At 32.1% G+C, this 20683-nt stretch overlaps 1 protein-coding gene across 16 annotated transcripts in view; it reads right to left on the bottom strand.

Moving 5' to 3' along the window:
* Window positions 1–3594: 3594 nt before the first annotated feature.
* LOC124361841 (proline-rich extensin-like protein EPR1) overlaps window positions 3595–20683 on the bottom strand; it is a 101494-nt gene continuing 84405 nt past the window's right edge. For all 16 annotated transcript variants that reach the window (XM_046815859.1, XM_046815861.1, XM_046815860.1 and 13 more), the window contains 14 exons: window positions 20047–20082; window positions 17469–17537; window positions 16909–16983; window positions 16134–16211; window positions 14909–14983; window positions 13105–13248; window positions 12546–12590; window positions 9724–9747; window positions 9284–9307; window positions 9005–9040; window positions 7543–7623; window positions 6166–6219; window positions 5170–5205; window positions 3595–3761 (listed from right to left, as the gene is read on the bottom strand). In XM_046815859.1, coding sequence (XP_046671815.1) covers window positions 3690–3761; window positions 5170–5205; window positions 6166–6219; window positions 7543–7623; window positions 9005–9040; window positions 9284–9307; window positions 9724–9747; window positions 12546–12590; window positions 13105–13248; window positions 14909–14983; window positions 16134–16211; window positions 16909–16983; window positions 17469–17537; window positions 20047–20082 — 849 coding nt within the window. In that variant the 3' untranslated portion in view covers window positions 3595–3689. The remainder of the gene's footprint in view (window positions 3762–5169; window positions 5206–6165; window positions 6220–7542; window positions 7624–9004; window positions 9041–9283; window positions 9308–9723; window positions 9748–12545; window positions 12591–13104; window positions 13249–14908; window positions 14984–16133; window positions 16212–16908; window positions 16984–17468; window positions 17538–20046; window positions 20083–20683) is intronic.

Raw genomic sequence — 20683 nt, forward strand, 5'->3', positions numbered from 1 at the left:
TTACAATTTTATTTCTTATTTAATAGAAGGGATTACTACATATTTAAGTGAATTAAACTACTATTAAATGCAACTTCTAGTATGATATTTGCAAAATTTGTTGCAGTTGCAACTCTACGTTTGACCGATGAAGTGATCTTTAGCAAGTTTCATCTTCTTATATTCTAATTCGAATTAGCCTAAGGGCCAAGTAATAAAACATCCGTATTAATCCTAATAATATTATAAATACTAAAGTGCCTTTGTTTTCACGCGTAAACTACTCTGCCGGTTGTACTGAATCTGTACATGGACATTCTTACAGTTCCTGGGATGAATATAGACATATTCTTATTTGTAAAATCCCCCGAGCTACGCCCCACTGGTCTTTAAAGTACCAAAAAATTCCATCTTGGTCTCTTAAGTTGATTAATATTAATTGAATAAGCCTGTGCATGTAATTAACTGCTCTCTGTAAACATTGTTTATAATTTTCAATTTTTTTACATTTATAGTGAGTAAATTGTCTAAAGAGTAACCACAATTATTAACGCTGTTTTAGATTTCAGAGATTAGGTTACTACTATTCTACCTTAGAACATGTCCTAAAACATAAGGTCAGAATTTGACTCCGAAAACTACCTTTGAAGCATTCGACAAGAACTATTCTAGATTAAATTTCGCTAGACTCTTCTTCTGAACTAATGTACCAATTCCAGTTCTAAATGTTATAAAATATTTTTAACAAAATTTTGAATATATCATTAAATGTTGATATAAAATCCAACTTAATTCTCTTAGTTACAGAAGTGGCTTCTCTGAAGTGATAATTTTTTTTAAATCGGGAAACATAACAAAACATAATAAGAACAAAGTTAGTTATGACCGTAAATATAAACCTTTTGGCGTATTCTTTTAATTGTGGCAATAAGGCAAACTCAACATTCGCATCGGAAATATAATTCATTCAAACAAGCAGTGGTCAAACGTACAATGCCTACGAAATTGCGTGGAAAGGTGCAAAACTGCCAATGTTTCTAATAATTTATATTATGAAACTCAGCTGTCCAACAGCTCTAAGAACAGCAGGATCTGTGTACCTCTAGAATAGCTAACGCTGAATTGTGTTTTTATATATGATGGAAGAACATTTCTTATGTAAAATACGTGATTCGTTAAAGCGATCTCTCTTGGGGTGCATTTATACATCTGCCTAAAACTGCTATAGTCAGGGATTTGGTTTATGAGCAAATCGTCTTCTTTGAACATTTTCCCCTTTATAAGAAGCAACTGAGATATCATTTCTTGAGATACTACTACTAAATTCAAAACATAAATAAATGGAACATGCAATGTTGTTATTGAGACTTTATTGTAAGGAATATGTAAATATTAGTAAATAAAAATGTATGACTAAACAATAGATCGCAGTAGGAATTGAAGTTTCGTGATACAAACAGAAAAAAAGATCCGCCGTAATTAGACACGTCCGCTTAGACACCGCTGCTAAACAACCAGGAAAAAATACACAGTATTATAAGAATTCACATCAAACTTGCTGATGGCAAAAAACATTGATACTCACCAATCAGGTGGACATAGCGTTCGACTACATGTAACACCTCCTTCTCCTCATCAAACTAAAGAAGGATGGGTTTTCCGATGGTTGTGTCAACTGGATCTAGTCTTACCTCACTGGACGTCAACAACGAGTGAAGAAAGGGAATACAATGTTTGACCGGAAAATTATTACGACGGGTGTTCCACAAGGCTCCGTTCTTGGGCCCCTTTTATTCTCACTTTACATAAACGATATCATTTCTATCATAAGGTATTCAAATATAAATATTTACTCCAAAAACATACGTTCACTGTTCAATTAAAGAACTAGACACTTTTGTGCCACTACTCAACTTAGATATCGTAGCGATTAACTTTTGGCCTAAACTACATGGAATGAAAACAAGACCCAAGCAGTGATTATAGGTAACTCGAAATTGATTGATGTTAACCGTATTAACCTTGTTACCACACCGAAAGTGAAACGTAACAGTCGTGAAATAAATTAACCAAATTAAATTGAAGAGGTCTCAGGCTTACTATGAATACAGACGTGAAATGGGCTGCCCATGTTACAATGATAAATAACAAATTCTTTGCTGGCATCCATGGTTTTAAAGAAGTTTGTTTTACATTTGCCATTCTATATTAAGGTGATTAAGACACTTATATATTGCTCTTTTATATTGTTACTTTTTTACTTTATCTTTCATGAAGAATTATATTATTAACTTCATAAGTTATTTTATGTGAATTAAGCAATTTTATTGTACAGTATAAGTATGTACAGTATGCTTACAGTTTACATGTTTCTGTATTAAATTATTGTAGTTTTACTGTACATCATATGATATTGCGTGATAGAGAGGGTCTTCAGCCCTATCTCCGCCTATTTATTGTAGTATATCTAAATGGGTCTATATGTAAACACTTCGAGCACTCCCCCACCCCCCCCAATTTCAAATTTTGGGGAATGGGCAAAGTTGTAACAGTGACTAAATATTTCACATCTATTTCATAGAAAGCTGTCACTAGAATTTAGTTTTTGATGGATAAAGATGGAGGGATTGAACTCGGGGCTTCTTATCAACGGGAAAATGTTCACAGATGACGAGTTACTCATAATCCGAGAACCCTGACTATGAACGTTTTCGGCAGGTGTGTAAATGCACCCCTCGGGAGATCTTTTTAACGAAACACGTATTTTACATCATAAATGTTCTTTTATCATATTCTAAAACACGATGGGGAGTTCGAAGTGTTTAAATGTGTACCCATTAAGAGATACCTCATTTTAAAGGTCTTTATTAAAGAAGAAGAACAGTGTAAACTTAAGCTTTCTATATTAACTCAAAACTTTTTAGCCGACTCCCCAAAAATCCCATTTTGGGGAAATGTGCAAAGTTGTAACAGAGACTAAAAAGTTTACTTCTATTTCTTAGAGAGGTATCCTGAATTCCACTCCTCCATCTTTATCCATCAAAATCTGAACAGAGTGTATCCTTACTTTCAACTCGCACTATATAGTACATAGCTAATTGAGACAAGTTAAATTGTGTTTTCAAAAACCAAGTTAAGCAAAAGTTATACGACAAAAGGATTGAGTTAACGCGTCATGTAAACCATGTATAATATACGTTTATATATGTATAATATTTTTTACTACATCCTTTGAAACACCATCTTGCTATTTATTCTTGGAATCAATAATGAATTAATTGAGTTGGAATTTATCTTTAACTGGTTTAGTGAGTATTCTTTTCAGGATAAAAATCATTAATAATTATAATAATAATGATCATGGTACATTGAATCATATAACGTAAAAGAATAGGTATATAATCGAGTTTAATTATTTGATGAGTATAATAAATTTATAATTGATTGTATATTTACTTTTATGAACTTATATAAAGAAAAACTATTTTTTATCATTACACTCTATTAGTCTGTAGTGCTCCACCCCTATGAAAATAGTTGTGTCGTCATGAAGCTATTTGTAGCTTCAGTATTTGTACTGCAACTAAATCTTAAGGGTTAAAATGAAAAGCTCTGTAACGTATATAATTTTATTTTGTATACATAACACTCTATGCTAAATTGTTGACCCTATTATAATATGATGTTGGCCTTACTATAATATATTGTTTCTAGAAAAATCGAGAGTGGTCCAGGGCGCTTCTCTGGTTTCTTCGAATTGCCTGGTTTACTTCATTCCTCGTCTGCAATTAAAAAATATACACAAAAGGTTAAACACAGCCATAGATTCTAGCGATGGCTATTGAGGGCAAATTGTTTCTATTAATATTATGCAATTTTACAAAACTAAATTGGGAAAATTTACAGAATAGGCACATTTAAGAAAATATATACAACACTATTCATTACTATTATTATTCATCGCAGTATTATTCTGTGAAGCGAAGCATTAATGCTACCCTCATTATTTTTGCTCCACAGTGGACAACTTTTGAAATAATTTCAATTGTTGAATTGGGCTGCTACTTTGGATTGACATTGAGTGGTCTAATTGAATATCATTACTCTCGACCGTTCTCATAGTCTAAGACACTTAGTTGACTTTCATACTTTTACATAAAATTCCCGTATACTGAGAATAGACTTGCCAGAATACTATGACAGCTAACTGTGTACATTAGATGCTTGATTTCTACTTTGAGTCTTTGTGTATTGAGCAATGTTATGAGAATCTCTTCTTCAGGTAAATAAGTAACCTAGTTACTAGGTTTGTAATCTAGTTTGTAGTTATGTATTAGGTTAGTTATTTACCTGAAGAAGAGATCAGATTGCAAATCTCGAAACGTAATTTTACTGATTCTTTGTTTCACTGAACGATGGCAAATGCCCGGAAAAATCCTGTTTCCTTCAAAATCCTTCCATCGTCAAAAACACTTCAAACAAAGGAATAAATATTATTAAATTTTGGATCCCAGCTGAGTCATCTGTTAAGTAAATTAATTATGTTTCTTGTTCGTACTACAGTGGTGGTGAAATAGTTCGCTTAGTTTAATTGTCAATTTTTGTTATTTTGCAAGATTTTTCAATCAGAAGATAGAGTGTTTGAATGCCTAAGATGTTAATCTAAATTCAGCTTAATTAGCACACACTCGTAATCTTTATATACAAACCACCTGATAAACTACCGCTCAATACCAAGTGATATTAATGATAAGTGTTTACTCACAATCACCACAGATTCTGTGTGTCGTCTTGTAATAAAGGTTTGCTCTAATTCTTTCTGCCACTCCTCCTAATTCGTAATATTACACTAGTCAAAACCTATGTTAGTGGTTCGATTCACTCAAGTTCACGGGTTACTTTTCAAGATTAACACTCGATGAGAAATAATGCAAACTTAATAATTAGACACTCGTGAAAATTTCAGCACGTTCTGATTTAAAACTTTCTTTAAAAAGAATCAAACAGTTTTATAATTGATTTTTAGTCCATCTTTGGCCGTTGTATAAAGTATTTAGATGACACTATGGTAAGTTATTTAATCAAAATTCTAACTAAATTAGTTACTATGATGGAATTTCAACTATTGCTGTCAATAAAAGTTATCTAATACAAAATGATTAATCCATTTTTAATGTGATTCAAACTTACCTCTCGAACGACCTGTCTCATTTCTGCAGCCATGCCCTGAAAGAGTGTATTTTTTACTAACCATTCCTGACTAAATGTTTTATTAGGCATTTAATAATTTATTGCTATTAGGAGTGTTTTCTAGCTGACTTCTCCTTACATTCTACATGTTTGCAAAACTTTATCTGAACTTATGCGTTTGTATTTTATAATTATCTTTTCTTAATTGGGTGTTACATGATACTAAATTGTATTCTGTTACTTTCTCTATAGTTTCAGAAATAGATAGAAAATATAAAAATATAAGGTATGCTATGTTAATACCTCTTTAAGATTTCAAATCCAAAAATAATTATTTACAACTAGTGCTTTTTAATTTAACTAAGATTTCACTAGTACCTGAATTTTTATATGTAACAATGTCCACTTACAACACATTATTGAAAAAATAGAAAAGCTAGAATGAATAAGACTCCAAAAAAGTATCATATTTATTTTGTGTAAAACGCAAATTTAACATAATAGATTAAAACGACTTCTCGACTTGTGTTGTAAAAGACAGTGTAAATAAGGTTTGGTACAATGTAAAAAGAGCGATTATTTGTACATTTCATTATTTCATTCACATTTTTCATTAATAAATAATAGTATGTTGTATATAATACATAAATATTAGTTTGTAAAAATAAACATGGTTTTGATTACAACTGAAAGACATTTCATTTCTTTATTTCATACGGTACTAATACTAAATATTCATTACCATTTCATACCATTAGCTTATAATATTTTAATTATTCTTTATATCTCATTCTTAATTCATATATTTTATAATTTAACATATTCAATGAATTTTGTTGAATATTCATTGAACCTACGGCTTATAATGATTTTGTTCTCTTAGTAACAACGTATATTAATGGTTTTAAATGCTGTGATTAAACAGCTAAAACTATTACTAGCAAAGGTTATATGATAACCTCCCGAATTGTGGTGTGCACTTATTATACTACTTACCCCAGGCTGCTGCTGTTGTGCAGGGGCGGCACCATGACGAGGTCTCGATACAGGCTGGACATGCAGTAATGGACTTGATTAGTTATAGTAGCGAATAATTTTTAAATAAAATATAAATAATAAAATAATAAGTAGCCAAAATTAAATAAAATCCACACAAATTTGTACGAGTGGTTCAATGTTTATTTTAAAGTGCAAGTAACACACGATACTGTGAAAATACATGTTGTTTTCTTATTATTTATTTCGAGTCATTTTTTCAACACAAGGATTTTTACAGCAATCCTATTTCTAAATGGATGAACTGTATTGGATCTCTGCTATAATATTTTTGATTAAACTAGTCCTACTTGAGCACATTTTCCCGTTGAATATTCAATACTCGTGAAACAACTCGTCTGTATTGTGAATGGTTTAGAACTCTTCGCCTCCATTCAAAGTAACTTTTTCAACTGTACCTTTCATGTAGTATAAGAAGCTAAGGAGAAATAATAAAGACAATATTCAACACAATAAGTTGCACACATCTTTGCTATAAAAAAACCACTCTCAAGCAACGTATCGTTTTTATTGCAGTAATTATGTATTCTTAGAATTAATTATTCATCAAGTGTCATCAATCAACTTGTGTTCCATCAGATAGTTTTGAACCTTATGTTCTTACAGCCTAATTCGTGATGAGCCTCTGTAGTATCAAAAGTCAGGACAATTGTGTCATGTATGAAATAATTAAGAGGAAAATTAATGATTGGATAGGTGGTGATTTTCAAAATATTAACCTCCTGTGTATTCATAAAATTCTCATATGTGAGAAAAGTAACCTGGCTTCCTCATCTTATCCTAATTGACGTTTCAATGGTTGCTCGGGGTATTTACCAACCAACGACTAAATCTTCTCTCAAAGAAGACCAAATCCCTCACCAAGTGCTCGTTTACTACAAGAAGACAATACTTCTGACCGCAATACTTTATATATGAGATATAACCAGTGATAAAAATCTCAAAACTGAGCCAGCCATCTTTGCATCAAATCGAGGTCATAGTAAGAGGAAGTAGTATAAGTCAGAACCTCCTCACAGATCGCCGCATCCTACATACTATACTTCCGAGTAAAGATAACATATTTTGTGGTAGATCGTACCGTTTTGGATGGTACATTTACTCTACACGAGGAAAATTTGTAGTAGGTATTCATCCAACTAATACGTAGGTACTGTAGATTTGACAAATTGAAAATTTGTTATCTACAAAATATCCTGATCTTTTTAACACTTTAGTGACAGACAGTAGGTTTTTCACTTAACTTACTGAATTAATAAAAATCATATAAGATTTAGTTTCAAGAAGAGTCGCAATAAAAGCACTATATGAACCTACCTCATCACAACCTCCAAATGCGATGCTGGACTGCATCATAGCCTGTCTTCCACGGGCTACTTGGCTCGGAGGTGGTTGCTCCTGGAAATTATCATTCACTTGATTACCTAGTTTATTGATTACCTAAAGTTTTTAACTGCATTAATTATTGTATTAATAAATAAATATTGACTTTATCTAAAGAAATTTTTCGGGAACGTAGTTATTTGAACCGTGTTCTTAACAAATGATTAGACTAAGAAAATTATTAATGCCAACGTCAGTTATTTTAAAATAAGGATTATAACAAAATGCTAGGTTATTTAGCAAATTTTATTCTGTACACGTGTGTTTTAAATATTTTAACAGTCATTCAGTACCGACTCCTAAAGTAACAATAACATTTTCCCAGCTAGATTGTAAATCCCCCTGCCGTGTCCCAAGTATGTTAGAACACACACCTAATCAGAGTCTACAGGGAACACAACGACTATTGCTCTTAAACCTTAAAAATTAAAAAGAGTCTTGTGGTGTATACAAAACAGACCTCCCGTTGATTAGTAACCCATAAGGAGGTCCCATACTTGTTTTGGAACGATTTTAAAAGCATCTGGACCTATGCGACAAATTTCAGAGCTGCCAGATGTTAAAATAAGACGTATATTTTTTAAAGTGCTTTATGAAAATACAGTAATTAAATAATAATTAAATGACCGTAAGTCCTAGAGATTTTTTTCTCTGAGGTCACGAAGTTTAGAAAAATTCACCAAGTCCTATAAGGACCTTTACGCTGCTTCCTGAATGACAGGATGTTCTGAACGAATAAGGTTGGGGGTAGGGGTCACCTTCTGTCTAGATCCATGAGGAAGAATTTAGTGCACTAATCTCAGTTCATGTGCCTTCGGAAGAATGGGAAAGCCTTTGGACCAGCCTCTCCAGTCAAAGCAGGGCAGGGGGTGGCACACCCTTATGTCTAGGCTAGCGAACCTTTGATTGTTAGAGAACGAACGCCGCCAACTCCAACAGTCATCTCCCGCAGTAGACTAGACCTATCGAATTACCCTTGCGCCCGAGAATCTCGACATTTACGGTTAGTGATGTCCCACTCCTGGACATCCATAGGGTTTCCCAAGATTTAAGTGATATTTGCTGCACCCAGTGTGGGTTTAACTGGAAGGTCTAAATCAGCCAGAAGTGAATCCTATATATGAATATGAACGTGTAGGTTAGGCTTTCCATAAATGAGGGGAAATGTTTTCGATGTCACAATCTTCGTTTCAAAATAAAACGAATTGAAATGTCGCACAGTCTTCGTTTTCTATAACTTAAACTATTACCACATTTCTTACTCCTTTATAACTTCAACCGCATGGTACAGATTGAAAGTAGGAAAATGCGTTGACTGATATCAGATACTTGTGAAAACTCATAACTGACTGATTCTAATAACTAATCATACTATTATTTACCATTATGTACTTACCGGAGGACAAACCGGTGCTGATACCGTTGCCGCTGGCTGAAAATGCGAGAAAAAACAAAATAAGTAATTTTATATGAATAGTATATTCAAGTATATAAAACTAAACTATTAAATATTTAAAATGTGCATTATGCAAAACACATTTCTAAAAATCACACATATTTTTGAAACAAAACAATTTGTATTACAAAAAATCGAAATAAAGAGTTTATTAACACTTTAAAGTTTACAGACTATAGAAAAAAGATTTATTTTTATTACATGTTTTATTGTACTTACCCTAGGTGGCGATCTGGGTGGAGACTGAAAGTATATGAAACAATAATATTAAAAAACGTTTATTTAGTACACAAAACAAGTATTAAGAAATAAAACACAACCAGAAATACTAACCCTGATGATCAAATGTGTTTCTTTAACAGGCGAATATTTTACTTCGCCAAATCGAATTTCACAGAACAAGAAAATTACATAAGTAATATATCTATATTCAAAATAATGTACTAAAATAATATTTAAGTAGTAAAAAGATGAATTTCTATAGTCCTATTACTTTTAGTGCAACTTTTTAACAAACACAGATATAATTTAAATTTATCAGTGCATACTACACAAAAATATGAAATTAAATTATTGTGTGCTTAAATAAGTATAAAAAATTATCTGGAATATAAACATACGTATAATGGAGTTTTTTTTAATTTTTTCATTGTACTTACCTGTGCTGGTGGACAGACTGGAGGCTGAAAATTATACACAATCATATTATTAGACATAATTCTAGTATATAAACAAGTTATCTATATATATAAAAGAAAGTCGTGTTAGTTACACTATTTATAAGTCAAGAACGGCTGATCCGATTTGGCTGAAAATTGGTAGGGAGGTAGCTAAGAACTGGGAGAAACACATAGGATACTTTTTATCCCGTTCCCGATTCAGGATTCCGCCCCACTGGTCTCTAAAAGTTACGAAAATACCCGTAAGAAATGCATTGCAGCAAACATATGTTATTAAGTGAAAGAGCCTGTTCAAATTTAATCAGCTGTTCTTTGTAAACATATATAATGCGACAAAAGAAATATATGTTTATATCATTTAATTACGATTTTAAATTTCTTTACACTTATAGTTTGAAAGCATAAAGTAAGCTTAAGAGAAAGCAAATTTTGTTTCAACTGTTTCTGCAATCACTGTTAAACATAGACTTTACTATCCAGATAATACAATTCAAATTTGACGTAAAAGTTCACCTTTAACTGCAATATTTATCTAATATAAACCATGCTCGTGCTTGAACAGAAGAGCAATGCAGATATCAAAATTACTATCTTACGTTGGCTACAAATATAAAGAATGTTATAAAACCAACCTTAGTTGTTTTTTTTTTTTTTTTTGACAGAAGTATGGTTCTCAAAACTCCGTGTGTACATATTCTCTCAATCGAGACAACAAAGCAAGCTCAATCATGGCATCGGAGATATAACTAATTTGATCCAGAAGTGATAAACGCGCAAAGCCTAAAATAAAAACCATACGCAATTTCGCTTAACATCTGAAGCTCATAATCATTAAACTGTAATAATATGTACCTAAAATATGCCTATTTTCGTTTCAAAATTACATTGAGCACCATCATTTATTACATTGTATGTGCGCTAATGAATTCTGACTTTTTGACTCCTGTCCACGATGGTCTAATATAGTTCAATTGTATACAAAAATCTCCATGATATTGGAGAAAAATTCCAGTTATTTCACAGGTGCATATTGAGACTGTTTAAAAATTTAAATCTTAAATAGATCATGAGCTTGGAGTATCTTTCAGTGACTATCATTTATCTCAGAAGGGTAATAACGACGTTCAAAAGAAATATGCCTCCTATGTCCCAATTTTTCTGTTGGAAATCGTGTGCGAAGCCGTGGGTATTTGGTTGTAATTGGTATTTTATTGAAAATGAAGAGTTTTCGTTATAAAATACTACGAATTTATTGACAAACTAGCTGTTACCCGCAGCCAATCGCGCATAATTGCTTTTACTAAGTAATATAAGGACTTCGGTTCTTAAGATTTGCGTGCGAAGCCGTGGGTAACAGCTAGTATTAAATAAAACACAACTTACAATACTAATTATCATCACACGTGTGTATTTAACACACATCGAATATTTTTATTGCATATATTTAACTTTACATTGTATTTTTTTTTATATTTACCCGTCTTTAAACCACAGCACTACACTAAAATTGAGAGAGAATAACAGATTCGTCTATTAAGCCTTTAGCATTTTTTGAGTAAGCATTGAAGTTATCATTCATCATTATTAACCAAATATTTTTCAATATAGGATAGACTTTTGTAATTTCAATGAATATTACATTCTAATTAAACAGATAATACAAATGGTGTATTTGTTTTTGACCCGCCCGACGCAATGAAATATACCGTTGACTTTTAAAAGGCGGTATTGTTGCGATAGAATTCCAGAAATTCATAGATTCTTCCAGTTTACGAAATTATATTTTGGGTCACACGCAAGACTGGCATATATTTTCCCATGTTCCGAATGATGTATTTGACCCCTTGAAACAATGAATTTTATAAGAACTGCCTGCTTAGTTTAAGGTATTAAATATTGTACAAATTTTTTAGGTGTTATATAATATTAACTTAAGAGGTCTTGACATAATATTGTTTACAATTATTGTGTCTGTTTTCTACAACGAATAAAAAAATATACTCCACAAATAATATATTTTTAATGTAAAACTACTACATCAGAAATTTAAACACAAGCAAATATTCTGGAATAGCCGTTTGTGATTTTATTTTCCAGACCTCTTTGTAAAACACCTTTTTGGATTGAAAGTCAGATTAACTGTTAATTTCGAACCATTTTACTATACCGTGTGTACTAATAATGTTTTTCAGCAATATGAGTCAACATAGACCTCGCAGAAATGAAATGTACATTGGAAAATTGTATAATAATTTACTAGTGATAATAAATCAACGTTTATCCAATTCTCCAACAATCTTCACAAAAATTGTGTTTAAAGTTTTACGTGGTTACTATCTTTTGACTTACCGAACTTCTCAGGCAGACTGAAGGAGCGATAATCAGTATTGCATGATAATCAGCGATATTAACAATCAGTATTCTTTTCCAGTTAAAACCAATAATAAATTTTACTACTAGTTTAATTAGTACTGGTAAGTTCATGGTTCATTACTACATGGTTCCAGATGGTTTTAACACTTATAAATAGGTTTTCATTAAGGCTTCGACGAAAAAGTGTCATAGGACATATCGTAATATCACACAATCTACTATTTTTTAAGACTTTTTCGTTTGTAAGGGAAAATTTGAACAAATCCTTCAAGATTTACCGGGAAACTTAATTAATTCGACAGTTACTAATTTTAAAACCCTATAGTTCAAGATTGCTTACGGATATGTTTTGAAAAAATTTATGTTTTTAGACCATATTTCCTAAAACCAATAACATTAATAATTAAAATGGTTATTTTAACACTTACTTCTGGTGGACACGGAGAAGGCGGCCTTGCTTGTACAGGAGATGCCTGAAACAAAAATAGATTTACGTAATGTTTTATTGTAAATGTTCAGAAGTATTTACAATTGGTTTTGTTTGTGTGCGTGTTTGGGTGTTATTGGTTATTGGTTAAGTGTGATTAAAATAGATATCAATGTACTAAGTACTGATTCATGGTCAAAAGTTATTTAAAATAAAATATTATTTCGAAACACTAATACCCAAGAGTTTGAAAAATCTTAAACCTAAGTTAAGGATTGAAGTTTGAGAAGTTAAGTTTAAGAGTTTGAAAAAATCATAAATTTTTTTGATTTATCTTGTTTGGACAATGAATAGCTTGGAGTGAGATCGGTTATGACAGAAACTAATGTTACACGCCTGTTGTAGAAACTGCTCAAGCTGGGAATCTAGGCCCTTGGTTACTCAGTTCTAATTCAAATTCCACTGTGTTTCCGAGAATTTAGTCAATCATTCCTGAAGGTCTCCAGTTTCTGTGTATGTGCAAAACACATTGCTATATTCGAACACTGTAAAGAACCCACCCGACGTGGAGATGGCGGACGCTGAGGTGATGGTGGGCGTTGAGTTGGTGGACATGGTGGTGCCTGCGCTTGTGGTGATGGCGGTCGTTGAGTTGGTGGACATGGTGGAGCCTGCGCTTGTGCTTGGGGAAGCTCATCATCAGGCTGTGGACAGATAGTACATTGGGTTTTAGTACACAGTCAGGGGTATAACAACAATAAGATCGTGTACAAAGACGTATAGAAACCTTAGCATGTGGTAGAGGCTAACGCATCTCCAAAGCAGGTTAATATTTGACTACATTATTACTTAAAACGTGGTTAATTACCAGTAGTGAAATTAAAAATTGCTTTTACTATAACAGTTTTTCAAAATTAATTAACTCATTTGACTTGAAAATGTAAGCTATAATAAGTTTCGTTACAGGAATAAAACGTAGTGTATGTAAGATAATAATTATCTTTAATCCAATACGATGTGAAAAACAACTCAAAGACTAGTATTATAAGCATCATTTTCTCTTTCCAGATTCAGATTTTCAAAATATGAATATTTGTTGCCTATTGCACTTTTAGGTTTGGTAGAGTGTTGGCTATTTTCAATTTGGTACCTTACTAGAGCGTATAACAAACAAATCTATTCCAAAAAGTAACTAGACCGAGGTACCGAAGAGATTGCACATTACGGGAATGGCTGGGCCAATTCTGCTAAATCTATTTTTAAATATTTTTTGAAATCCCAGGAAGTTTTATATTAAAAGAAAGATTAGAAAATTTACCTGGAATATTTTGGAATCCTGGGCAAAATTGGTAGTTATGTTTTGTAACCCAAATTTAATTGGCACTGTTAACACATTCATCTGAACAGCAAATTATGTGAACATTTTGTTCATAATTAATGGTACACATACAGCACAGTTCGGTAGTGTAATGGAGATAGCAAATACAAAGTTAAATCTAACTTTTACTCCGGATTGCACCAATTTAAAATACTAACGCATTGTAAATATTATTTAAACACTATCACAAAACCAAAATTAATTAACAAAGCTGTGAATGTTTTCACATACGGTACTCCAAACTGGTAGGCTCCTTAACATTTTTATACAGCAAAGTAACAGTGGCTTAAGGAAAAGCAGAGAAATTAACACTAACAAGCATCAAAGATCCGTTCTTTCCCAGACTACAGTCCGAAAAACAACAGGATCTCTGAACAACATGCAAAACCTTATACACAATTATTTTGGAATGTTGCATGAACGTTGCATGAATGTTGCATGAAGGATTTCCTCCTTACACCAGAAGTAAATACGAAGTAGGTAGGCATTCGATAATCAATTTAATATAATATACAAGTACTTCATACAAGATTTTAATCGCTTTCACTTGTATTTATTTATTTTGAGCTGTAAAATGAGGTGTCTCAATGCACAGGTTTTTAGATTAGAATATTCGGTCATATGTTTGACAAAACCCACTGTTACAACTTTTTATCTTTAGATTACCTAAAATCATTATACAGTAAAGTAGTAAGTGATTCAAATTAATTGTTTTTACCAAACACGTGGTTTCGAATATTCTTAAAAAACCAGCTTCCTTATGGTGATAACGATTTAAAAATTTTGGAATAGTGAAGTTATGGATTTTGCGTAAAGGTTTTGCATTTATATACGTTTATTTCATTTCCGAAGATGATCATAGAGACTCCCAGCGAAGGAAGCATGGTTAAGTGTGTCAATGTTTTTTTTTATAAAAACTACAATTTATAACTTTTCAAATCAAACTAATGTAATAATGAAAACTGTGATGGAATTTTCCAACTCACTATTGAATAAGTGTTGAAATCATCACGGATTGGTCTACGGCGTTGAGGTCTGTTTTTCATCTTCTCTTGGTCTTTCTGAAACAACAAAATATAGCATGTCTGTAATAAGAATTTATAGTTTGGAAATAATTTAGTTTTATTCATTTTTGAACAATTCCCGAATACGCTGGTTGCTTATTAAACCTCAACTATTACAGTCCGTTTGCTTCCTTAGTTGCATTTTTGCATCATTTGCTAAACAAGGTGAGAGTAGCTCATTTTATTAGGTAGGCTACATGTTTGGCTACTTTTTGTTAAAACACGTAAAGATTTTCGCTTTAATTTATCCATTCTGAAACTCTCATCTTGCCATCATGGTTAATCTTAATACCATTGTAAAAATGTTTCTAACGCTCAGCCAAATCCCATTAAGTATCACGCACCAACATTTAACTGCTTATCTGGAAATCTATCTTCATGCACTACTTTAAGTCTATCTAGGTTAAATCCTTCTTGAGATACCGTGTGAACGGTCAGACAGGCAGAAACGTTTTACCAGCCCCTTAAATCATAAGCTTCGCTAACGCTCAGCCAATAATAACTTGAATACCTATTGAACCATTAGTGGCAGTTTAACTAATAAACTTTGCTCTTCCGGCAAGTTCTCGCAATGTTGAGCAGTTTTATATAACTTCCGTCATCCTAGTTTCCGAAATCGTGTTCTTTTGGAAGATGAGACGATAAAATTTAAAAGATAGCAGCACACTAAATTAGTAATTATTTTTTATTAACACATACTTGTGCATTACATAATGTACAAAAATAATATTTTTCACTTTGAAGTCACAACATGTTTCCTAAATGTTCTACAACTTTGGCAGCCATAATCTTTCTAGGTAAATTAGTTTATTATTGTAATCATTTTAAACTAATCTTTAAAGAAATTTAAAATTTTAAGACTTTTTTTATCTTATTAGGTTTCCAGTTTCCTATCATATGTTACAAATGTACCAAAGTAAATTGTTTTCTCAAAGTAAATTGCTAGTTTTTAGCCTACTACGTAGGATAAAAATTTTAGAATAAAGATTTACTGTTTCTGTACTTAGTACAAAAAACCTAGGCTAAGCACGTCGGCAGGGTATAATTTACTTCGTTTTTATTCAAACAACTTTAATTCCACCTTCAATTTTGTTCAAAAAAAGGCTCATTATAATTTTCCCTTACTAATTGTTCCTGTTTAGCTTACAAGGGCTTGGAACTGGTTAAAGTCATCACGAGCAGCAGGTTTGCGGCGACCTCCTGTACCGATTGGATCCACTTCACGCTGAAAATCACAAATACACATAAAATTAACAACATAACTGCTCATATTAGTTCATTCATGACTAACATTACGTAGTAAGAGGTATATTTATAATAAAAGAAAACATTGCTTGTCAATTCGCAAAATGAACGGCTCCAATCAATTCGTTTATAGTAGTATGAAATTTAAAGATGTTCTCAAAATATTGCTCAAGCATGCCAGGTTATATAACCCTGTTTTCAACAAAACATATTCTTAAATCAATAATAAAACAGATGAATTTGTTTAATTATCCATTTTAGTTCTGTGTATGAAATATTAATTCAAAAATCTTAACCCAAAAGTATTGATTTCATCAATTTTACACTAGAAGGATTAGTTTGATCAATCTTACCTCGAAAGGACGAAAGGATTAGTATCATCAATCTAACTGAAAGCATAAGGTTCATCAATCTTACCTCGAAAGGATTGGTTTAATCAATCTGACCTCGAAATTATTGTTTTATCAACTAACCTCGAAAGGATTGGTTTCATCAATCTGACCTCAAAATGATTGTTTTCACTAAATCTTACCTCGAAAGAATTGGTTTCATCAAGCTTACCTCGAATGGATTGGTTTCATCAATTTCACCTCGAAAGGATTGGTTTCATCAATCTGACCTCAAAAGGATTGGTTTCATTAACCTTACCTTGAAATGATTGTTTTCATCAATCTTACCTCGAAAGGATTGGAGTCAACTTGGCGTCTAGCTTGATCTCTCCGTCGGGCTCCAAGCTGCAAATCTGGACCTAGCTGTTTGGTAAAACAACGGAATACTTGTGTCAGTAATATGCAACGAAAATCTCTAAGGCGAAACAATATTAAGTTACGTAAATATTTGTTATTTAAATAACGCGTTATCTCAAATTTTTCTTCATTAAAATAACTAATTTCAAATGTCTAAATAGTTTTAATTTCATATTTATACCACAAAAGGATTGTGGTACTGACTAATATATATTTTTATAAGACTTGTGTAGCATTTATTGTAATTAAAATTAAGTATACAAGTATTAAGTATAAAATACTGTTTTATCTATTTAATGAGCCTGAAGTATTACATTTTAATATCACTTATCTTCTTCATTAGGATTACCGTAGGTTTAATTTTTTATGGATATTATATACTTTGCATATTGGTACAAAACAACACGTACACAAACAACATCATTAAAAGTTGTTGTAAAAGTAACTTAACAGGTGGATTCCAGTGAATTACGAGTTCACAGAGTACGTACATCTGGACCACCTCCCAAGGAGATGCTGGACTGCATCATCGCCTGTCTCCCACGGGACACCTGACTCACCTATAACAATTTATATTTTGTTAAGCGACACTCTGCAAATATTGGTAAATCCTTGTATATAAAATAACTATAACAACTTAATCGTTTAAAAAAACTGTCAATAACTCATACAGTCACAATACCACTATGAACTATATTGTCAATCTATGTACACACAAGTTTTATTTAAACTGACACAGTAAAAATTATTAACACGATTCCAACCATTACGATCTTTACCATTAAAATTACGATCTTTACCATAAAAGTATTACCATTGATTCCGTCACTTAACAGTTACACTTCTGAGGCTCGACTCACTCGCTGTGACGCAACAACTTCTTATATGGTTATTGACGCTTCGAGATAATTCAAATTCGGAAACTTACTAAACAGTGGTGAAGGGTCACAGTGCCCACCCACCGCTCGTGTAGGAAGAGAGGGGACAAGATTAAAGAAACTGACCCAACCTACTGAGCGCTCTCTCCAATAGCGCTATTAATCAAGCATATTCAATCACATTCTCTTGTATCGGAGGTTGACCTGTTCATCTGGAACATTCTTGTAACAATACAAAAGCCATCGCATGATGTTACTGATCGACTTTTAAAGCTGTCATCGTGCAATATCGTGTATTTTTAGTTACATTTCAATTTGGTATTTATTAATCTTCAAAATATCATTAGGAATTCGCTGCTAAGAAAGATATTGCATATACAGATTAAATAATTATAGTAATATAATTAATTAGTAATAAATTAATAAGGAATAACTGTAATGTCATACGTTGGAGATTTTTTATTCTAAAAATAACGAATTCTGACTAACATGAAGTATAGTACAATTTTTAAATATTTTTACTAAACTTAAATAAAAACTTAGGTATAAAATTCAAAGTAATAAGTTGAACATGTTCAATAGTCCTTGGTTTATAAACTAAGTGCAAACCTAACATTTACATAGTGAAACCCTTCTTTAACTATGCATAAAGTTAATTCTGTAAATATTTCATAAAAATTATCAAAAGAACCCCAATTTACAATTTCACATCAAACTATTGACCAATACGAGTCGTATGGTTGTATTATTTTGCTCTCCAAGCTATAGAATCGGCCAACGGAATATGTACATGACACAAATTTCTGCTAGGGAGAAGACTATTCTTTCCTGTGACAATTATATATGTAAAATGTCTTTTGCTCAAACGTATGCATCTCCCTTTTGAGGTGCCTCTGTACCAGACAAACTTCAGGAGGCATCTGCACCCATCGGGAAAACAGTTTAAAGTTTAAAAGAATTGTTGCAAAGTGAGAAGGTTCACAAAATTACGAATATTGCTAGAGACATAAGAAATTATTTTAAAAAGATAACAGTCACATACAGCAATGTAAAGTATTGATTTTTGCAGTGCTATGTCTCTTGATAAAAAGACAACAAAGGAAACATCTATAAACAGTAAATAAAAACTAAGAATACAACAACATAAAGGAATGTGTTACACATCAATAATTTAAAGTTAAGAAAATTATTTTTTTAAGAAATCATCGTCGCTAACTGGGATGACGCGCACTCTACGACAAATATTACTTAATTAATTCTTTTTTAACTATTTTAAACCGAAAGAAATCAGAGAATGCAGAAAAATTATTGTTCTAGGGAGCAATGAGTATAATCCTAACTTAATTATTATGCATGTATTAATTTTGATTGTAACAATAAAAATAAAAATTTATGTTTCCAAAAACAATAAAAGGGAGAGGTAAAGAGTAATTCAAAAACGTAACCTTCAATGAATCGAAGTTGTCTGACAAAATATTCCGTTGTCAGTATAATTGATTTTTTTATTAACACGTGTACTACAGCAGACACCATAGTGCTCTATTGTATAGATCGCACAATATAGAGATACAATGATTCTATAAATAAATCAAAACTATAAAAAGTGATTAAAATCTATTCCATCAAAATTTTTCCATTTCCATATTCTACTTTGCACGTGACCGAAACAGATGTATATTTAAACAAGAAACCCATGTAACTGAAACAAAGTTAATCATTTAAGGTTGTTACTCAGATCACTTACCGAACTTGGTATATAGCAATATATCGTCGGCTAGAACGTGAGAGGTCTAAAACTCAAAATCTTCCTCAGATACAACTAATAAGTACCAAATTAATGCTTCGCCGGACAAAAATAATGAAAAATTTAAAAACCTCTATAAACAATAAATAACCTTTGACGTACTACCTTTGAAATGTCGAATGTAGTGAAATTTAAGTTTAATGAGAAGGCGTATCTTTTACGCGGCACAATTTGTAGTTAGACATTGTTTTTTCATCGGCTTCCAGAACTTCATGCTGATTGAGAGTAGCGATACAAAATACTATTTAGCATAGCTATAGGCGTTTTAGAGACTCTATTTAGTTTATACTCATGTATTGTTAAAACAGAACAGTAATTGCTACTGGTCACTAACAAGAGAACTCATTTTAATGTGGTAATTATAGAGCTGAGAAGGTTTCTACTCACCGGAGGACAAACCTGTGGTGGCGACCGCGCTGTTTTCTGTAAAACATAAAAAATTATTCCAATAATTTTTAAGCACGTAGGAATTTTACTACTTTATTTATTGCAATGCACCCTCTAAAGTTCCTTTCACTAAGAAGATGTACTATACGGAAATATTAAACTTGATAAAATATTACCTAGAGTAACAAATATAAAGATTAGTTATTTGTTTCCTTCACATAGTTTTCTTCCCACTGTTTCCCTAAACTCAATTTTTCTGTTGTGGGCAGCATATTTTCTGCAGTACGCATAAAATGTACATCTATAAACAATATGGGTTGCTAGCGCAAGTATTGGAGCGGTTCCCCAATGGGTTCCGCTTCTCGCGTTTTTGCCACCACTGAACGACCACGCCCTGCCTGGTGTACTATTAAACTTTCTTTCTGATTCACGCTGTCTCTGGCGCAAATTTGTTTGTCGGAGGTTAAATGAAATGTTATTCACAATGGGAAGCAAGCGAAGTTCATTGCTTATGTAAGGTTGTGAAATGACTTAAAAGTCGATGAACATGCAACATTAGCTAGTCAAGCTTTAGTAAATCAAATAACGTCACTAAGATTGAACTATAAATGTGCTATTTGTCTCCTTATTTTGACAA

Source organism: Homalodisca vitripennis, chromosome 5, assembly GCF_021130785.1.
Source record: "Homalodisca vitripennis isolate AUS2020 chromosome 5, UT_GWSS_2.1, whole genome shotgun sequence".
NCBI lineage: Eukaryota > Metazoa > Arthropoda > Insecta > Hemiptera > Cicadellidae > Homalodisca > Homalodisca vitripennis.